At 37.3% G+C, this 19,041-nt stretch overlaps 1 protein-coding gene across 1 annotated transcript in view; it reads right to left on the reverse strand.

Moving 5' to 3' along the window:
- Positions 1-19,041, reverse strand: part of LOC121298277 (voltage-dependent calcium channel subunit alpha-2/delta-3-like) — a 145,103-nt gene that overhangs the window by 69,276 nt on the left and 56,786 nt on the right. Inside the window, exons 5-10 of the mRNA XM_041225311.1 lie at positions 15,615-15,777; positions 10,858-10,989; positions 9,118-9,178; positions 8,885-9,035; positions 5,175-5,249; positions 289-378 (exon numbers count right to left, since the gene is read on the reverse strand). Coding sequence (XP_041081245.1) covers positions 289-378; positions 5,175-5,249; positions 8,885-9,035; positions 9,118-9,178; positions 10,858-10,989; positions 15,615-15,777 — 672 coding nt within the window. The remainder of the gene's footprint in view (positions 1-288; positions 379-5,174; positions 5,250-8,884; positions 9,036-9,117; positions 9,179-10,857; positions 10,990-15,614; positions 15,778-19,041) is intronic.

Here is a 19,041-nt window from a genome sequence, read left to right on the forward strand (position 1 = left end):
TGCAGAATACCAACATTTGTCATCTTACTTACTTTACTGTAGATCCTGTAAATGAGTAAATGTTGTGGATTTCTTTGCCAGTGTAAAGATTCCGGCAATACACTTGCACGTCACTGAAAGGTGCTGCATGAAGTGATTAAACTGAGTATGTGACCAAAACTGAGGAGCTTATGATGACCCTCTCGATCTTCTAATCTTTTTACGTCCTTTGGGAGCTTCGGATCAATGGGGAAGGGTGGAAACCCATTGGGCTTAGTGTTGTAATACACGTGGCTGAAGTTTACCTACATCGTTAAGAAGAGTGAAGGCCTCAGTCAAAGCGATGTTGAGCATCCCGATTCCTTTGGCAAAAAGCTTGTCAAGATGTTCTCTAAAATGCTGCATGGAAAAAAGATACAAAAGGCGCATTAAAAAAATCTGAAATTATACCCTGCATTATAAATTGACAAAGGATGGAACTGAAAAATGTAAACCGGTAATTGCCTGAAAATCTAAATGAACAATCCCATTGTATTCAGGTCAACAGAAGGAGTAGTATGTAAAAGGAGATAACTACATTAACATCCGAGTAAACAACCCCATTAAATTCAATATAAAACAAAATCAATACATTAAAACCCACATCCTAAATCAGTGGAGTCCGAACAACACTTCGCACAATCCTGTTTGTTTTTCTTTTCATTATTTTACAAGTAAAATTGGACAAAGGACAGCCCTTCAGGAAGTTACAGACACATGCTTGTTTTTTGTTTAACACATGTAGGCTAGCTTTCTAATGCAATTAATGTAGTTTAATGTTCATATTGACCCAGTAGGTCTGGTTTATGCTGCTCATAATTTCAAAATGCCAAGAGGCAAAAAAGAAAGTGCTTATTTAAATAAACCTGAAAGTATTACAGATACAGAATGTCGCCTTGATTTTTTAGACAGAATTTGGTTGTATTTTATTACTTTTTATTATTATTATTTATTATTATTATTATTATTATTATTATTATTTATTATTATTATTATTATTATCTGTTCATTTCTTTGTTAATGGGAAGATAAAAACATTCAGACATCCTGTACCTGCAGGATATTACACAGAAATTATGTGAAGTCAATTTCAACCCTTGTACTTAAACAAACACCCTATAACTGCAAAATCAATTAAAAACAACAAAGCTGATTTGAACTACATCAGTTACTCAATCTATTTGTAACCACTCTAATATTTTGAAATTGTATCGCGTATAAGAAGCCTTGGGTTGCATCCCTTGTACTGTATAATGTGCACCTCTTGTCATGTTAATAAGAAGCGAGGACCACTTTTTATTGTATCAGTAGGTAAGAGGTTAATGGTTTGATTTCTACAATGCTTGCGTGAATGCCTGGAGCCACTCCTGGTGGCACAGGCTGGCAGGAACATCCCACGTGTGTCAATGACTGTTCTTGTGACAGAAGACTGCACTGAGCTCCGGAGGGCAGTGCCATGTGACCCTGCTTCTCCACTCCTCTCAACCCCAATCTGACCATTTCCTAGCGGGATCCAAAAAAAAACGGATCCTGAATTTAGATCCAAATTGTGCAATGAAAAGACGAGTGTTCATGCCTGTGGAACCAGGTCTAGGTTGTGCCTCACGAGCTGATCATCAATGCTAACAATTGATGTCTTTTTTTTGTGTGGACATTTGTATGAAATCCTTCTGTATTATACATACAGTTTAACTGTTCTGGGATCTTTGTTGAAAAACATATAAATAAGTTGAGAGGGGGGAGCGCCATTGAGATGAGAATACAGTTCCCGTCATTGGCCTCCGCAATATTAAAACAGTTTTAAAAAATCGAAGGAGCATGCCAGCATGCTACAAAGCCAACCTTGAGGGGCCCAACTGCAAGCTCTAATGTGCTTCACAGTAAGACACACAGATAAGCTGAAACAAAGCAAAAGCAAACCACAAAAGGACAAATCGAACAGCTCGTTATCTCTTCCTGATAATGACGCAAACCAGAAACAAATCGATCCTTGTGGCTGAATCATATTGGCTGCATGGGCAAGCCACCACCAATCTATAATGTACTGATGACTTTCTGTAGGGAGCGGGGAGTATGGTATTAATCCTTTACAATGAGATTTTAGGAAAGAAACTAAAACATACCTGTTTGTTTTGTTATAATAAGGGTGCCAATACTAGGTATGCTCAAAAGGATAACGTTTCAGTACGCCTGCGTGCTGCACTGCTGAAATCTATCTGATGATGCTCTGACTTTTGGGAAAAATGAAGTTCTGGCTAACGCAGCTGATTGACACACGCACCAGCCTGCCTCTCAAAGGGGAACGCACTAAAAGGCTGACTGCTAGAACGTTTTCTTTCTGTTTCCATCGAGGAAGCTGCATTTGCTGCCAATGCCATTACTCTCGTAGCCTACTTTTAATATTTATTTATTTATTTATTTAGCGAGGCGGTTAATCAATCAGTGCGGTTATGTGACCGTCGGATATGTGACGTTTCAATGTATATATTTGCAAACTCAGCCGACAGTCCCTATTAACATAACTATCTGAATTATAAATCGCATTTCCTTGCCTGTTATATTGTAGCAATATCTCCATAAAACACAGCTGTGGTTTTCTTCTTTAAATTGGGGTTCTAAAAATTCCCATAACATTTGGTTAATTTAAAAATGTAGCGTAATCTTTTTTGCAATGTTGTTATTTTAATAAGTGCATGTAAAATGTCAGAGCCTGTCAGCGCTACGGGCTAAAACAATTTCTCTAAACGCACTGTGTGCAAACAGACTTCCAGGGTTTGCAAGCCAGCTCACCAGCATTTCTCAACCCTACTTCAACATATTGTTCCTTTAATTGCTTAACTGCTTAGAATGCAACACTGTTTTAACATTAGGTATCTCTAATGTCTGTGTATTTACATAGTAGTTACTTAGTAAATACATGTGTACTTACACATAATTATGCATAGTTACAATGTACTTAATGTGTAACTTTTTTTTTGCACGATATATGTAACTTCACAGTTGTTTTAGAAAAGGGTAAGGGTTAGGTTTGAGTTAGAGTTATATCATGCAAAAAGATGTACACATTAACTACACTGCAATTATGCATACCAACATTGCAGTACACATGTTTTTACTAAGTAACTACTACGTAAATGCACAGTAATTAGAGACACAATGTAAAGTGTTACCGCATCTTCTTATATCTTCTGATTCTGATACTCTCAGTAAATGAATGACCTAACAGAGTTTCATTGCGATTGTGTAAAAATGTAAGTGTGACATTGACACATACAGTAAGAGTTTATGAACAGCGTTTGCTGTACATACGGATGCAAGTAAAGAGGTTTTAACATCAATAACCAGGTTCCAGTTTTACATTTGTACTTTCTTGAAAGCATAATCTGGATTCAAAGATGGGCCTTCAAGGAGAAGCTGTTCTCTTGGTTTATCAGGCAGATAATCTTAATGAAAGCTCCTGCTGAACATCGATTGCTCGCCTGCCTGCTGGAGAAGTCTTGACCTCACAGTGATGCATGCTGGGAGAATAGATTGTTTTTCAGTGTGGTTCACATTTTAGTATGTTTATTCAGAAGCCTTGACCTCACAGTGATGCATCCTGGGAGAATAGATTGTTTTTCAGTGTGGTTCACGTTTTAGGACGTTTGTGCAGAAGCCTTGACCTCACTGTGATGCATGCTGGGAGAATAGATTGTTTTTCAGTGTGGTTCACTTTTTAGTACGTTTGTTCAGACCCACAAAGTAGTATTTATTTATTTATTTATTTATTTTGTTAATTAGAAATGCATTGGACTTTTAATCTTGATAACTGGTGGCGGGTAATGAAAACCAGTTTGGTAAGATGCCAGGTTCTTTATCAATAAATAACAAAAAAGGCAATAATATGCAGTACTTGCAGATAAATGCAGTGCTTGTACAGCTGATTAATAGAGGGTGGCTGCTCAACAAAAGCAGCCTTTCTTTGGCGGTTTGGACAACATTTGTCATTATTAATGTCTCCCTCAGGGCAATATTATGTTCACAAAGGAATCGCTGCAGAAATGCTGCATTCTGCCATTTTTAGCCCAAAGAATGAAGCCCTCCTTATGCACTCCCTGTGTGGTGCTCCTAGACTATGTTCCCATTCATTAAAAAGCAACACTCCTATTGCTGCTACTTTTACAGTAGTTCAGGCTTTTAAAATGGCTTTTGGCATCTGTATTGCAGCTGATGGAGATGGAAAATCAATGACGAGTAACATTGCAAACTGTATGCTACACTGTATGAACAGGTTCTTTCTGATTAAAGGTGTCGCACAAGCATGGATTCCGAACTACAAGGAAGGGTAGTGCGTCCCCCTTTGAAGTCCAGGTTTTTTGTGATCTTGGCACTCTAGGTCTGGCTGGAACATCACTGCTCCACTGTTTACATGAACATATAATAAAATATAATAATCTTTATTTTTATATTGAGCATTTCATAGTGGACCACCATCATAAAGCACTTTACAAGATGCGAGACTAGGGTGTATGAACTATGCATCAGCTGCAGAGTCACTTACAACAATGGGAGCACAAGGAGGTTAAGTGACTTGTTCCGGATCACACAATGAGTCAGTGGCTGAGCTGGGATTTGAACCAGGTACCTGCTGGTTAAAAGCCTGTTTCTTTAACCACTGGAACTCCCAACCTCCTATAATGCCTCTGACGACCCTAAACATGCTTGCTTCGAAGAAATATATTGGTTGTGTACATACTGTAGTACTTAAAGTAACATTTTAAAGATTTATGCATGTGTGCAAGACAAGATTAATTCAGAAGGAATGATAAGATATTGAAATTGAATGAGTAGCAAATGGGTTAGAGACACACAACGACGTAAAAAGACAGCATTTGTTACACCTGCTTGCTCCCAAGTTTACTAGCTATATTACTTACTGTATTGATAACCCTAATGGCAGCTGAATATCTTACTATTGTTAAGCCAAGTTTAGCAAAGTGTATTTTGATGTAATGACTCTTCTTATACTGCCTTTGAAAGCCATAGCCCATAATTTATAATGTTGACTATTACCAGCTGTAAAGGGGCACTTCTACTAGCCAATGTGTAGAACCACATTGCTTCTTTGTAGCCATGATGGTACTTTACTAATGAGAAATGACTGGGTTGGAACTCACATCTTTGTTGGTTCTGTCAGCTTGTACCAATGTTCCATTTAAGCACGGCTCAACGTAATGAAGTTCTTCATTGTACTGTGGATAAAATCAAAAGTTTAAGATAATGATGAATAGAAATGCCCTAGCTTAGTCTGAATAGAACACAAGGCAACACTGTGTGACTATCAATACAATTAAAAAAGATGAGTAAAAAGATTTAGATCTAGCTTACATCTTAAAACAGAGGTGGAAACAACACAAATGTGAATTGAATGGTCAAGTGACAGCCAATGTGCTGTGATTTTAAACAGTCTATTGCCTGAAGCTAGCATCTTCATAATTCCCAGGTTGGAAACGATGTTGATTACTCCTCAATCAATGACATTTGTATCATGTTTTATACATTGGTTTTCTGAAAACTGCAGGCAGTTACAGACACAGGAAGTTTCAGGGTGGAGAGTGGGTGTGACCAATTAACAATGGACTAACAATGAAGTTTCCTAATTTACTTTCTGACATCTTTCTGCTTGCTGGAGTGATCCAACTTGAAAGATAAAACAGCGACCGAGGCAGAGCACAGTTAAAAGGATATTAAATGTGAAAGGGCAGAGCTGAACCAAAGAGCCGGCAAAGCATTATTACACCAGCCCTGTAATATAAACAGAATGAGACACAATCCCTCTTATTACAGAGAACACAAGAGATAGCATGCTTAATAACACGATAACACAATATGAGCAGAAGATGTTTGGGGTTCTGACAAATAGAGAAAAATTAAACTACAGTGTGCTGCCTGGGTTTGTGACCACAGCAATGAACTGGAATAAGTAATGTGCCTGATAAGGAGAAAACAAATTATTGCTCCCGAAATGAAATGAGCTTTTGTCTCGAACAAACTGAAAGCGACATATCATTTTGATCTAAACAACATAATTTCTGTTGTGGAATTCGGCAGCAAGGGTAATTAAAAAATGAAGAATAGACTAACGAGGTGGTAATACGTTTCATGATTGTAACATAGTACTTGCTTTTTTGTAATGTGGAATTTAAAAAGGATCTAAAGTTATCATCTCCAGTTTTCACAGCATTACTGCATTTCACCAGCCAGTTCAACCCATACCACCACCCAATGATGTCTGCCGTAATCAAAATTGTTGGAATCTATTTGGTTAATGCATTAAATGAATCGAACAATCATTTTGTTCATTTTCTGCATGGCTTACACCACTGTGCTGGAGCAGATTTCCGATTTAAGAGTTAAATAGAATCAGTGGCCTGCTTTTTTCAGATAATATTGTTAATTTAATGCATGACTAGGAATTATACTTCAAAGAAAATTAGAAAACGATGCCTATTTTCACAAGCTTTGTATTCTGTCGTAATATATATGCGTGTGTATATGTGAGTGTGTGTGTGTGTGTGTGTGTGTGTGTGTGTGTATATATATATATCTCACATTCTCACATTCCTGGACAGTATTTATTCAAAATACTGGTATGAAAATGTATTGCATTGCCTCAATTTGCCACAAACCTCACTACAATCATACCACTAAAATATAGTATTGGTACTAACAAAATGAGTACTATGTACCGTCATTTTATATAATCAAATATTAAGGGTAGTTTCAGTAAAAGGCATTGCATTGCTGCATTATAGGCTGTTGATTGCTATCAGTGATACAACTTAAGTTTGGATCTCAATACAACAGTTTTTTCTATACAATTAAATGATTCATTTAGATTTATTATAAACACAGGAATATGCTGGGCATTTATAAACAGCTAAACAGCTTTAGGCTTAACAGTTCATTATTAAATTGAGATCTGATGACAATGACATACAGTAGATCATTTTACAGAAACTGGGTTGTAGTTCAAAAAATATTTAAAGAATTAATAATGCGTGAATCCATTCCATCCATACGTCTTGGTCCCTGTACTGGGCAAGACCCAGTATTATTGTAATGTAGTTTGATTTATACAAAGGCAGCAGACAAACATTTCAGCTAGTGCCTTCGTCGATGTACTCCACACTGAAAAACGCTTGTTTGCTTGATTAAGTCTCTAATACGTTTTGTACTGGAGTGGATTGAGCATTTTGAAGTTGCTGATGAAGAACCCAAAGCCACAATCCTCCCCCTTTCCAGTCAGCCCCAGGCCCTTTCCTTGCAAAGACTGACAGTTTTGCCAAAGTGCAGATTCATCTGGTGTTTTTGTGATGGACTGCATGCCATCCACTGAGAGTTACATTGAGAGGACCAATCTCATTTCAATTATGACATGGCAGCGCCAGATTTGAACTCAGGTCTCTAGAGGTAAAATAAATAAATAAATAAAAATAGTGCATTAACTCACATGCTTACTTCATCATTATTTCTGCATAGACTTCAGTTTACTCAAGAAGCCAGTCATAAAGCTATTCACAGTGGACCAGCTCAGAATACTTTGGACCTATTTGAAATACTGTACCACTCTAAAATGCCCAGTCTCCCCCACATCCAAATTTAACAGCAAACCACAATAAGTTCAACACCATTTTGATATTTTAATTAAAGCGGATCATATTGATATAGTTTCAGATTTTCAATACTTAGGAATAATAATGGATTCGCAATTAACATTCAAAAAATACATTCAAAAGGTGATAAAAAATTGAGATTGAATCTGTCAGATTTTAGGCATATTAGAAATAATCTACCCACTAATACTGCTAAATTATATTTGCAATCTACGATTTTATCCCAATTATCATACTATATAAGCACTTGGTCACAAGTTGGGAAACCTGTCATTCAGCCAATGCACTGTCTGTATAAACAAAGATTAAACAATCTAGATAAAGAAAAAAGATTCCACTATTGCAGTAGCCTCAAAAAACACAATTTACTAAGTTTTGATAATTACATATACTATTCTTATGGAGTTCTGGTTTTTAAGTCTGTCCCCTAGTAATGGAATCCATTCAGATTATAATAAGAGAATTACCAGGGCAGCTGTTAAAGGTAACTGCGTGGAGGCAAGACGAAGTCCAAACTTTGCAAAAAAAACATTTTCACTTAAAGGTGTAACATTCTGGAATTCTTTACCAGATAACATTAAAATGTACTCATGAATTTAAAGATTTTACTTATAAACTGAAAGTATGGTGAAAATAAAATCTGTGATCACTAATTGTAAATATATTATAGCATTTTTAAAGATTATTAAAATCAGGGGTGGGAGGTAATTATTTTGGTATTATGAACTGTAGCTGTTTTCTTTTCGTTATTATAACCAGGTATCTGTTTGGCGTGAGTAACTGCATCACGTTTGAGGAGATAAAAGTTATTCACACTGTCAATTGCAAACTGCTCCTTTCTGTAAATGTTATTTTCTTTTCCTGTTTTTTTTTTTTTTTTTTTATTTTCTTCCTTTCCATTCACCTGTCCAGGGACTGCCGATGAAAATGAGCTTGTAGCTAAATCTGGGTGCAATGCATCTTATGACATGTCATAAATGTTAAATTGTAAGTTGTTCCTGTCAAATAAATAAATTTAAGTGAAGTTTCTTGATCTTCCATTTTATTAACCGTGGTACAGAGAGGCAGAGCAGGAAAGCAAGCTCTGCAAATCACAGCAGGTGTTACCACCCAAGATAGACTGAATTTACTGGGCTGGAAAATTGTGGGTTGTGAACTCTGAGGTAAAGGGATCCTTTAAAAGCGAAGGTATGAAATAACATAATACTCACCGCAATTATATTGAAGAAGTCATCATCCCCAAGTGTGTCCAAGATTGATGAAACCGTCTGCCTAGCTATTGTTAAACGCAGTCCTTTCATACTCCCACTGACGTCGACCAAAATGATCACATCTTTTGGGGAAGTGGCTGCCTGAATGTACCTTAACAAAAGAAAGAAAATTCAGTAGGTTTTGTAAAATATTGTATTTAAAAAAAAAAAAAAAGTTATGTACATTTTCTTACCATTTTCTGTTCCTGCAGTCAAAAGCAATGACTCCGTGTTCATCTGGCTTCCATTTTATACCTACATATTTGAGAACAATGAAATAAAAGGAAAAGCATAATTTAACTCCTGGTGATTGGTCTAAAAAAAGTAACAGCCCTGGTAGTGCATGATTACAGTGTCTCTACAGAGCCATGATGTAAACTATAGTGTCATGTGGAAATATTAAAAAGGGGTAGTGGAGGTTCTAACCCTATCACCTCACTATAGCTTCTGTTTTCTTTCCAATGTCCTGCCTTCCCTCCATGGTTTAATTGGACTAATACATGTCAAAAGGACAGCACAAGGGGCTCCCGAGCGGCGCATTCCAGCCAAGGCGCTCCACGCGGATGTGCCCTATAGCCTGGGGATCGCAGGTTCGAGTCCAGGCTATGTCACATCCGACCGTGACCGGGAGCTCCCAGGGAGTGGCGCACAATTGGTCGAGCGCTGCCTGGGTAGGGAGGGCTTAGGTCGGTAGGGGAATCCATGGCTCACCGCTGTAGCCGATAGGGCACCTGTGGTTCTGCAGTGGAGCCTCCAGATCTGTGCTCTCCTCCGGCGCTATAGATCTGGTGGCCTCGCTGTGGATCCTTGGTGCGAAAAATGACGTTTTGGAGGACGCGTGCTCCAGCCTCTGTTCCCTGTGTCAGCGGGGTGAGGGGGTGGGGGGTTGCGAGCGGTGAGCCGAGGATACAGATAATAATTGGGCATCACAAAATTGGGTAGAAAACCAGGGTAAAAAAATTGGAGATGACTAAATTTATAAAAATTAAAAAAAAGGAACAGCACTATAGAGCAGCACTCTGTAGATAGAACAGTCCCTCCATGTTCTTTGTACTGACATTTTGAACCTATGTGTCATTTAGCAGCAGTGCAGCTCTAAATGGGAAAATACTTGTTCTGTCTTGCAAAGAAAGCATGTGAGGGGGGCCTAATTCTCTTATAGAGTGTGGCAGGGTGAAGGCTCTCCCGGAGTAGTGTGGGGGGGGGTTAGGGTTAAACAAATGATTAAATGATTAGTTAGACCACAGATGTATAAAAAGGGTGATCACAGGTGTTAGCTTAAAGTTAATGTTGTTGATAGAGGTGGAGGTTCGTGTTGCTGTAGTGCTGTGCTATGTTTATGTTCGTGAGTTTTTGCATAGCCCCTTTGTTTTGGCCCTTGTACCCTTTTATTTCGTTAATGTGGTTTTGTATTTACTGTTTGGTACTGTGCTTGTTATTAAACATGCACATTAGCACTTTAACCTGCAGTTCTGTGTCTAAGCCTCTCTTCCCATTAGCAACACCCTTGCCAGTGACACTGTCCTGTTCACACAGGCACAGACTGATATGGAAGAGAAGGCTGCTGTATACTCTGGGGAAGTGTATTACAAAAGATAAGTTCAAAAGATAAGGGGAGAAGTAAACTAAAAGTTAATAAAGATTAGAAAGAATTTTTTTTGTTTTGTTTTTTAAACTTCAGGGGCAACACCTTTTATACAATTCTCTTTCCCTGTGATTTCTATCCAGCTGGTGAGTACAGAACAAGCCTCATTCTTCAATGTGTTCAGAGTGTGTTCAACATTCATACAGGGTCTGCTTGTCAATCAAACACATTCAACACTCTCAAGAAGCCATCAAGACAGCCCTCAAGCTAATTATAGCCACATTGTATTCCGCTGCACCACTCTGCCATTCAGGTTGACATGATAATTCCTTAAACAGCTGATTCATACCTGGATACTGTCTGAAGAAACCTTTTGCACTCCCAAAGTACTGCCATATCAAAGATGGGTCGCGTTCAAAATTATCAACAAATACTTTATTTAAGGCTTCCGACCAGTAAACCCCATTCATTATTGCAGAATCTAAAAAACAAGAAAAAAATATATACATTTTATAATAGTTTTCAAATTTAGAGCTAATTACTGTTATTAATAGTTTTCAGAATACACACATATTATTAAAATAGTGAGTTTCAGTTTATCAATTACTTTTCTTCTTCGTTATGTCTAGTGATCGATGAGTATCCTGTTGGATCCTAATTCTCTTTGGCTGTAGAGCTGCTTGCTGTTTTTAAATTATCTCTAGTTTTCAAATGTACAGATATACAGTAAAGAGACACAAGATTTGTTTTACACAAAGAGACTGAAAAACGTGCAAATGTAACACGGCGCAATCAAATGAATTGTACACAGTCCAGAGGAAGATGCCAGCTTTGTTATAGGGTAAAAGCACTCAACATCTGCATTGTGTTTAGGACCTAATTGTGCTTCAGTTCCTTTGGAAACCTGGGATGCTGCAAAAGGAATTAAAGTGGCACAATGATCCCCTGACTGTCTATCATACAGGTTTTTGTAACCTTGTATATAGGATAGAATACAATGGAAAAATAATCCAAGCAACACTGCATTATTTTTCCGCTATCCCCAAGTACAGGTGAGTGTTGCTGCCATGCTGAGTAAATAGCGAGCAGACATCCCACTTTACTATTTCAGCTGAAGGTGCACAACAATTCCCTCCCTCATTGTCCTGCTAAAGAAATGCATTTTCTAAAAAAAAAATAAAAGGTATGTTTTAGTGGGAGAAGGTGATGCAATGCAATGTGATAATGGTCTAATCAGGAGAGCTGTGCAGGTTCATGAAACAGTGACCGAGAACCCTCTGCTACAAAACCTGGTTTAAAGCACAACTGGACGTTCCAACAAGACCCAAACCAAAATCTACTTCAGATTGGCTAAAGAAAAATAAAATCAAGCTTCTGTAATGGCTTAGTCAAAGTTCCGGCCTAAATCCAACTGAGAATCTTTGGTATGAGTTGAAAACGGATGTGCACAATAAATTCCTCAGAATTCTGCGTTGAATAACGGTAAAAAAATGTTTTAAAAATCACTAAAGAATCATGGCAAAAGCTCACTGACAAATATCCTAACCGTTTAAAAGAGGTTATTATTGCTAAAGGTGCCTCAACTAGCTATTCATTTCATTGTCCTTGTCATGGTATGAATGCTTTAGAATTAGCATTTCTGGAGTTTTGCAAAAAAAATGCTAAAATAAATAATTGTAAACATCTATTTCTTTGAACTTTTTCCTCATTCACAAAAGCAAAACTTTTACTATAAAACATTTTTCCTATAATTATTTGTTTTTAAGAAATTTGTAGAAATTATACATTTCCATCGGGGTATATGTAAACTATGTACAACTGTACATGTGTGCGTGTGTATATGTGTGCGTGTGTCTCTATATATATAGAGAGAGAGACACACACACACACACACACACACACACACACACACACACACACACACACTAATATCTTCAGAGTATCTGGAGCCTGCCTAAAAAGATATTGAAATGTGATTAACCACATCCAGTTTTGATTAGGTATGTTTTTCCAATTTCCCAGTTAAAGGAGCTATGAATATCATTTGGTCAAAGCAGGCTATCAACTCCTTTCCAGTGACTGTCAAGCCAAGATTATCTATTCTCAGCAACATGAGTTGTAGAACTCTTCCTCCATGGGAGATACAGTGAGAGTATTATCGGAAACTGATAATTACAAAAAGGCAAAAAAACGTAATTTGATTTATAGCATGATTACCAGGTTAGTTGCCTGTTTTCAGGTGGATAGTGCAGCGTGACACAATTATGAAACTTTTTTATTTCCACTGCAATGTTTTTAAATAAATAAATAAAAGGGTTTTGAATTCCTGGAATGTGATAGCTTTAGAAATGAATTCTCATCAAAACAGGGTTTACAGTATATTGAAAACAGGAGTCACGAGATACCAGATTTCTCCACTCGTTTATCAAAGCCAGCGATAGCCTGGTAGTGTTCTTCCTGTTTCATCTCGCATATAATATTTCAAAAATGACATTCAGCACCATGTGCATGGCATGACACCTATATGAACAGACTTTACATACTGGGGACCAAGCCAATATAATGATCATGCTTTTTTCTATTTTTTTCTTTTTTTTTACAGGGCTGTATGCACCTTTCTTTTTCATGTTTAGAGTAAATGTGTCACAGGATATATCAGTATAGTCTACAGATTCTAAGATCTATATATATATATATATATATATATATATATATTATATATATATAGATATTATATATATATATATATATATATATATATATATATATATACTTTGTATGAGACATACTCTTCTCTGGTATAGGATATATACAGAGGGCAATTAAAGGCATACAGTGTTTTAATCAGTATTTACTGCAGTATATACTGAATGAGACAAGATGACTGGCTCTCAAAGAACATCATATAAACTCAGCAGACAAGCATGCAATCATCACATCTGAGGACCTTTTTGGGAGTGTCTATTTAACCTTCCTGTGAGGCATGTGCATGAATCTGAACCCTGAACCCCACCCTCAAACTATACTGAATAATATAGATCATACAGTATATGCAGTGTGTTATATAATGCACTTCATTTCCCATGCATACTGTGTTAGCATGGGTTAATATATTTCATCTAAATAAAATATATTTATTTACTTAAAAAATAATAAGCCATTGAGGTATAAAGAAAGGATAAAGTAAACAACTCAGCATTTTACATGGTACAATTTAATTAAATGATCATACAATGACATTCAGAGTTTTTCTTAAGAACCGTTAAAAAGTGACAACAAATTTGACCAAGACTTAGAAACTACAATCCCACTGTAATTCAAATGTAATTACAACTGAATAAATTTATGATTTATTACCAAATTCAAATGAAGTAGCCAATAATCCATAGCCCTACAGCTACGTGCATTAAGTAATCATGGATATGCACACATTAAAAAAAATACACCAATATGAGTAAGTATTGAGGGTATTCTAAATTGATATTTATTTCAAATTAATTCAACAGGTAATATGTTACTGTTGTTTACTTATACCTGCCCACATGATTTCTCTCTTTGTACTTCTAAGCCCCCTGTCAATATATATATATATAAAGGCATTGTTTTGAGATTGTGGGATCTATTTAATTGCTCTAAACAGCGGCTGATCTAAAACAGCAGGTATTTGTGAAAACCTTCATCTTCAACAGCGTCTGTGAAGATCATTTGCAAAAAACATTTGTTGATCTGATAAATCCAAGAGCTAGTAAGGTTTGCTGACCTACGTGCAGTTAAAACTTAGATCTGATCATAGTTTGTTTCGTTTAATCAGATTAGTCAAAATTGAACTTGTTCTGGTTCAAGCTTAAATTAAGTTTGAATTACCTCTTAAAGAAAGCGATTAATTCAAGAATCCATTCAGGCTCAGATAATCTAATCTAATAAGAGTCACTAACTGGATAACACATCCCCTTGTTCAGACAGAGTAAAACCAGGGCATGTCTGCTTGCCAATGAATGTTTTAATGTTTACTCTATTTAAACCTACTGAGGGTAAGACCAGAAAAATAACAACAATCCGTTTTTACCCTTAGCTTCCACCTTTTTGTTCAGTCATGTACATGTGGAGATAATATTTCTGGTTTAGTAAATACATTTTGTGACTAAAAGGGTGGACTAAGAAACATACAGTCATCTTTTATGAATAATGTTACTTATGTTAAAAAAACTTGAAAAGTAAGGCAGCTTCTTTAAGCACAGACAGCCCTTACTATTGATTCTGCAGAGCGATTTTAAAAAGGGATCCATTTAACATTTATTATGCCGCAAAAGCCACTCAAACAAACAATGCTACTTAGTGAGTTGGTGTGCCACACAATAGAGACGGGATTAATGACCAGAAATTAATTTACTTTTCTGAGTGCTCACTACATTTCTCACTCAAAACAACTCCCGGCTAGTAATGCCATGAAATCTTCATTAGAGCTGAACAAAAAAGGAACAAAAGACAGCTCCAAGCAAGCTGACATCACGCAAATAAACATTTACAAAGGCTCAGTTTGTTCAAAGAAACGACCTCAACTCCTCACTTTCAGTCCCTTTTATCACTGTGCATTTACTACATTTCCTGAAATTGGATTTATCGAGCCATGCTTCCACAGGACACACGCACGACTTAAAAGGTCACTATCAAGTTGAATTTACAAAGGAAAGACAGATGTACTAGTCCATTCAAAGACAATACAAAGGAAAGACAGATGTACCAGTCCATTCAAAGATAATACAATACTGTTTTCGCATGCTTTTTTAAAGCATAGAAATCTGAAGTCGACAGCTATATAATTACGCTTTCTCCACTTCAAAACTGAAATGATATAACTATAAATAAATGATGCCGACTTTAGTTGTAGCCAAAAACATCCTGATGATAAAAGTATTAGTACACTTTTATTGGTAACAGTCTTTACAAAAGTATTTGCAGATAGCAACTGAACAACTTTCGTATTCCAGCGGTGTCACAGTGTTTGTTGTTCTTCTAGTTCACAGCTGATTAGGACATAAAGTAATTTCCCAACTGCAAAAGTAGAGAGAGGCGATACAAAGCATGCCCGTATGGTGTCTAACATACCTTTGTTGTACACGTTGGTTGGGACTTGAACAACGCTGAGGCTGATGTTGACTGACAAATCGTTAAAATGGTCATTTGGCTGCAAAATGAACTCCTGTCCAAGTTCCACGCTGTTGCCTTCCTGGTCCACTTCATTTATCAACACAGCATTGAAATATTCATACTGAAAAAAGAAGAGCACAATATGAGAAACATCTCCAACATTCGTTTCAGTCACTACTTGTACTCTTCTTTGGAGTCAGATCTTCTAACGGCCAATAGCCTACTTTTTAGTGGTCACTTGTTGAACGCAATTCTGCAGTTTGTGTTGTTCACAAATCTGACACATGTACTTCCCTTGGCTCACAGTAGAGGGCATCAACGTGCCCCCCTCTACTGGATTAAGCATGTGTCTTGCCATTATTGCCTGCTAAACTGTTATTTTTCCGTACTAAGACTACATTGAAACAAATTTTCTATACACATTTTAAAAATCATGAAGAAAATGATGCTAAAGTCCCAGGCGACTCTCACATTTCCTGTTTTACTTTTACCCGTTGCATTATATTTTGCTATTATGTACATATATAACACGCAAACTACAGTACAGTATAAACATTTAAACAAACTGACTCTGTAAAGAAAAGTATCATTTTATGGCGTAGGTTGTATTTCCTCTTATTTATTTCTTTTGAATGGCTAATTCACTGTAAGCTTACACTATAAAGTGTGTAATTAAAACATGGACATGCATGTGAGATTTCCACGAAGCAGTCTATGTGTCTGGTGATTAACAGAGGAGTGTGTAGATGTGAAGAGAATGTCCTTTTGATTCCACAGACTCCTGCCAGGTGACTGGTTTCTAGAGTACAGGATATCATGAGATTGACAGAGGCACTGATTTACTGCAGATATTACCAAACAAAACCTCTATCTGTGCTTACTCTACTCCACGCCACACACTGCGCTGAATCACACCTGAGCTTTACTGGGCAATGGTTATTTTTCTTTATCATTGAACCACACTATGTTTTAAAGAAAGAAAACTAAACTAAATCAGCATCTTGGGCATATATGCAATACTGTTTCAGTTGGCTCGTGCTTTGCTAACTCCAATAACAATATGCTGCAGACACAAAGATGCATTGCTTGAAATGAGTGGGAGAACAGAAATCCTTTTATTTGTGTAACTTAAGAACCAACTCAATTCCTTTATACTCACTCCCTAAATAACACAACTAAATGATGTGTGGCATTCACAATTAAGTTTTCAAAATGGGATAATTGCGCATTATTTAGGCAAGTGGAAATTGGGTGTACAGGCTAGCCAAAAGAACAATCAATAATTTAAGGTTCGCTGTTGTCAGAAAACCAAAATACTTTCTCAAAATGGAAAATAAAAAAAAGCCTTTTATGAGAAGTGCCAGAGTTTTAGGAAGATCTCTCACTCTTGTTAACCTCAGGGAATGCTGCTACTTGATCAGTCAATCACTGCTTTCCAAACCCCATTGCTGTCTCCCAAGCCTCATTAAGGGGTTTAAGCTATTGGAAGTCTTTAGTTTTCCTTCTGTTTGCTGCACTTCAAAAAGATTTTCTGCTTAAGAGCAGGTAACCTTCATTAGTTCTTGCTCAAGTCTGATAAGCTGGTTCTTTATCATTCCTGCAAACCACGCAATGCACCCATAAAGCCATCAATTACAGAAACGACACGCCACGTATCAGTTCAATTCAATTGCAGCTGATTACCCTGGTTATTCAGTGTTTAGCAGGGAAGGTGCTGACATTGAAGGTGAAGTAGTTTGGTACCTTTAGTGCTGCTGTGAGAACCAAAAGTTTGGAACTTTTTTTATGGTTCATGCTTAAAAAAAAAAAAAACACAAAGAACCTATACAGGATGGACTGATGATACCCCACATCATAGACTCTGTTCCAAGGGTTAAGTCAAAGAGTGAGGTTCAAGGAAGTTTGCAATGCAGACAGTATTTTGTTACCATTCTGAAACCTAACACAGCATTTACAGAATAGCTAAACATTTCTTCACTGAGCCCAGTGCATGTAGGTTGCTAAACTATTTCACCCAAAATGCAAAACACAATGACAATTTCCTCTTTTACTCATGTTAATGAGTACGGGGGAATCAATCCTGTTTTTGGACAAGATTGTATCCCATTACAGCATCTAACCTGCAGGGGTCAGCAATATCTGTAACAAAACTGTATTTTGCATAGTTTTGATAATATACCTTAGGTAACTTTAAAAGCCTCTAACTTTGAAATGGCATTTTCCTCCCGTAGTAAAGGAGTATTACCAAATGCAGCTTATCCTTTGAAGATGTTAACAAAGAGACCCAATGCTTAAACAAATAACATGTATTGTTTTTGACAGGGAACAGCCTACCAGTGTTTTCCTGCAAGGTTAGCAGCAGAATAATGTTTGTTTAAGTTGCTTAAATAAGACGCTTGTTTAGCTTCTTACCTTGAAAAGAGCACATGCATTAATAATGATGTTAAACAGGCGTGAAACGTGAGAGTGGGGTTTATTATTTCCACTGAACATTCGGGGATTGATTTGCACAGCTTCTGGGGATATTTGTTTCCACTAAAAATCAGCATGAAAATACAGTCCTCAGTTTTCTCAGCAAGTAACTATGTTTTCCGGACAATCTGATCAAGTCATTTTTAAACTATATTACATCCTGTTAAAGCAACACACAAATATGTACAGTTTTAGAGAATGTGGAAATAAATGACAGATTTATATCAAACTTAAAAATATATTGCTTCGATTATTAATTTTCTCATTCTTGTAAAAGCTGCCACCTGGCTGTTTTAAGGCAAACACAAACAATGATTTTTAAAGGTTTGGCTGGCTCCCTTTCTTCCTTACCCTTCTCCCTTCCCTTACTCCCCCTTCCTTACACCCTTTTCTACCTTTCTCCCTTATTTCCCCCTTCTTCCCCTCCCTTTCCTCTTACCTTACATTCCTTACTCCCTTCCTTCCCCCCCTCCTTCCTTACTTCCTTCTTCCCCTGCCCTTTCCTCCTTCTCCTTAGTCCCTTTCCCTGGATTCTTACCTTACTCCCTTCCCCCCTTTCCCTCCCTCCCTTCTTTTACCCCGCCTTTCCTCCTCCCTTACACCCCCCCCTCCCCTTCCTCCTTACCCTTTCTCTTCCCCTTTTCTCCCCCCCTCCTTACCCTTTTTCCTTTCCTTCCTTCTTCCTTCCCCCCTTCCCCCTTATCTCCCCTTCATCCCCTTCCTTCTTTCCTCTTCCTTACCCCTTCCTTTCCTTCTCCCTTCTCCTTCCCTTTCTCTTCCTTACCCTTACCTTCTTCCCCCCTTTCTTACCACTCCCCACTCCTTGTTTTCCTCTCCTCCCCCTTCTTTTTCTCCCTCCCTCTCCCTCTACCCTCCTTCTTCTTTTCCTTCCTTACCCCTCTTTCCCTCTTCC

The sequence above is a fragment of the Polyodon spathula genome, chromosome 23, assembly GCF_017654505.1.
Source record: "Polyodon spathula isolate WHYD16114869_AA chromosome 23, ASM1765450v1, whole genome shotgun sequence".
In the NCBI taxonomy this organism is placed as follows: Eukaryota; Metazoa; Chordata; class Actinopteri; order Acipenseriformes; family Polyodontidae; genus Polyodon; species Polyodon spathula.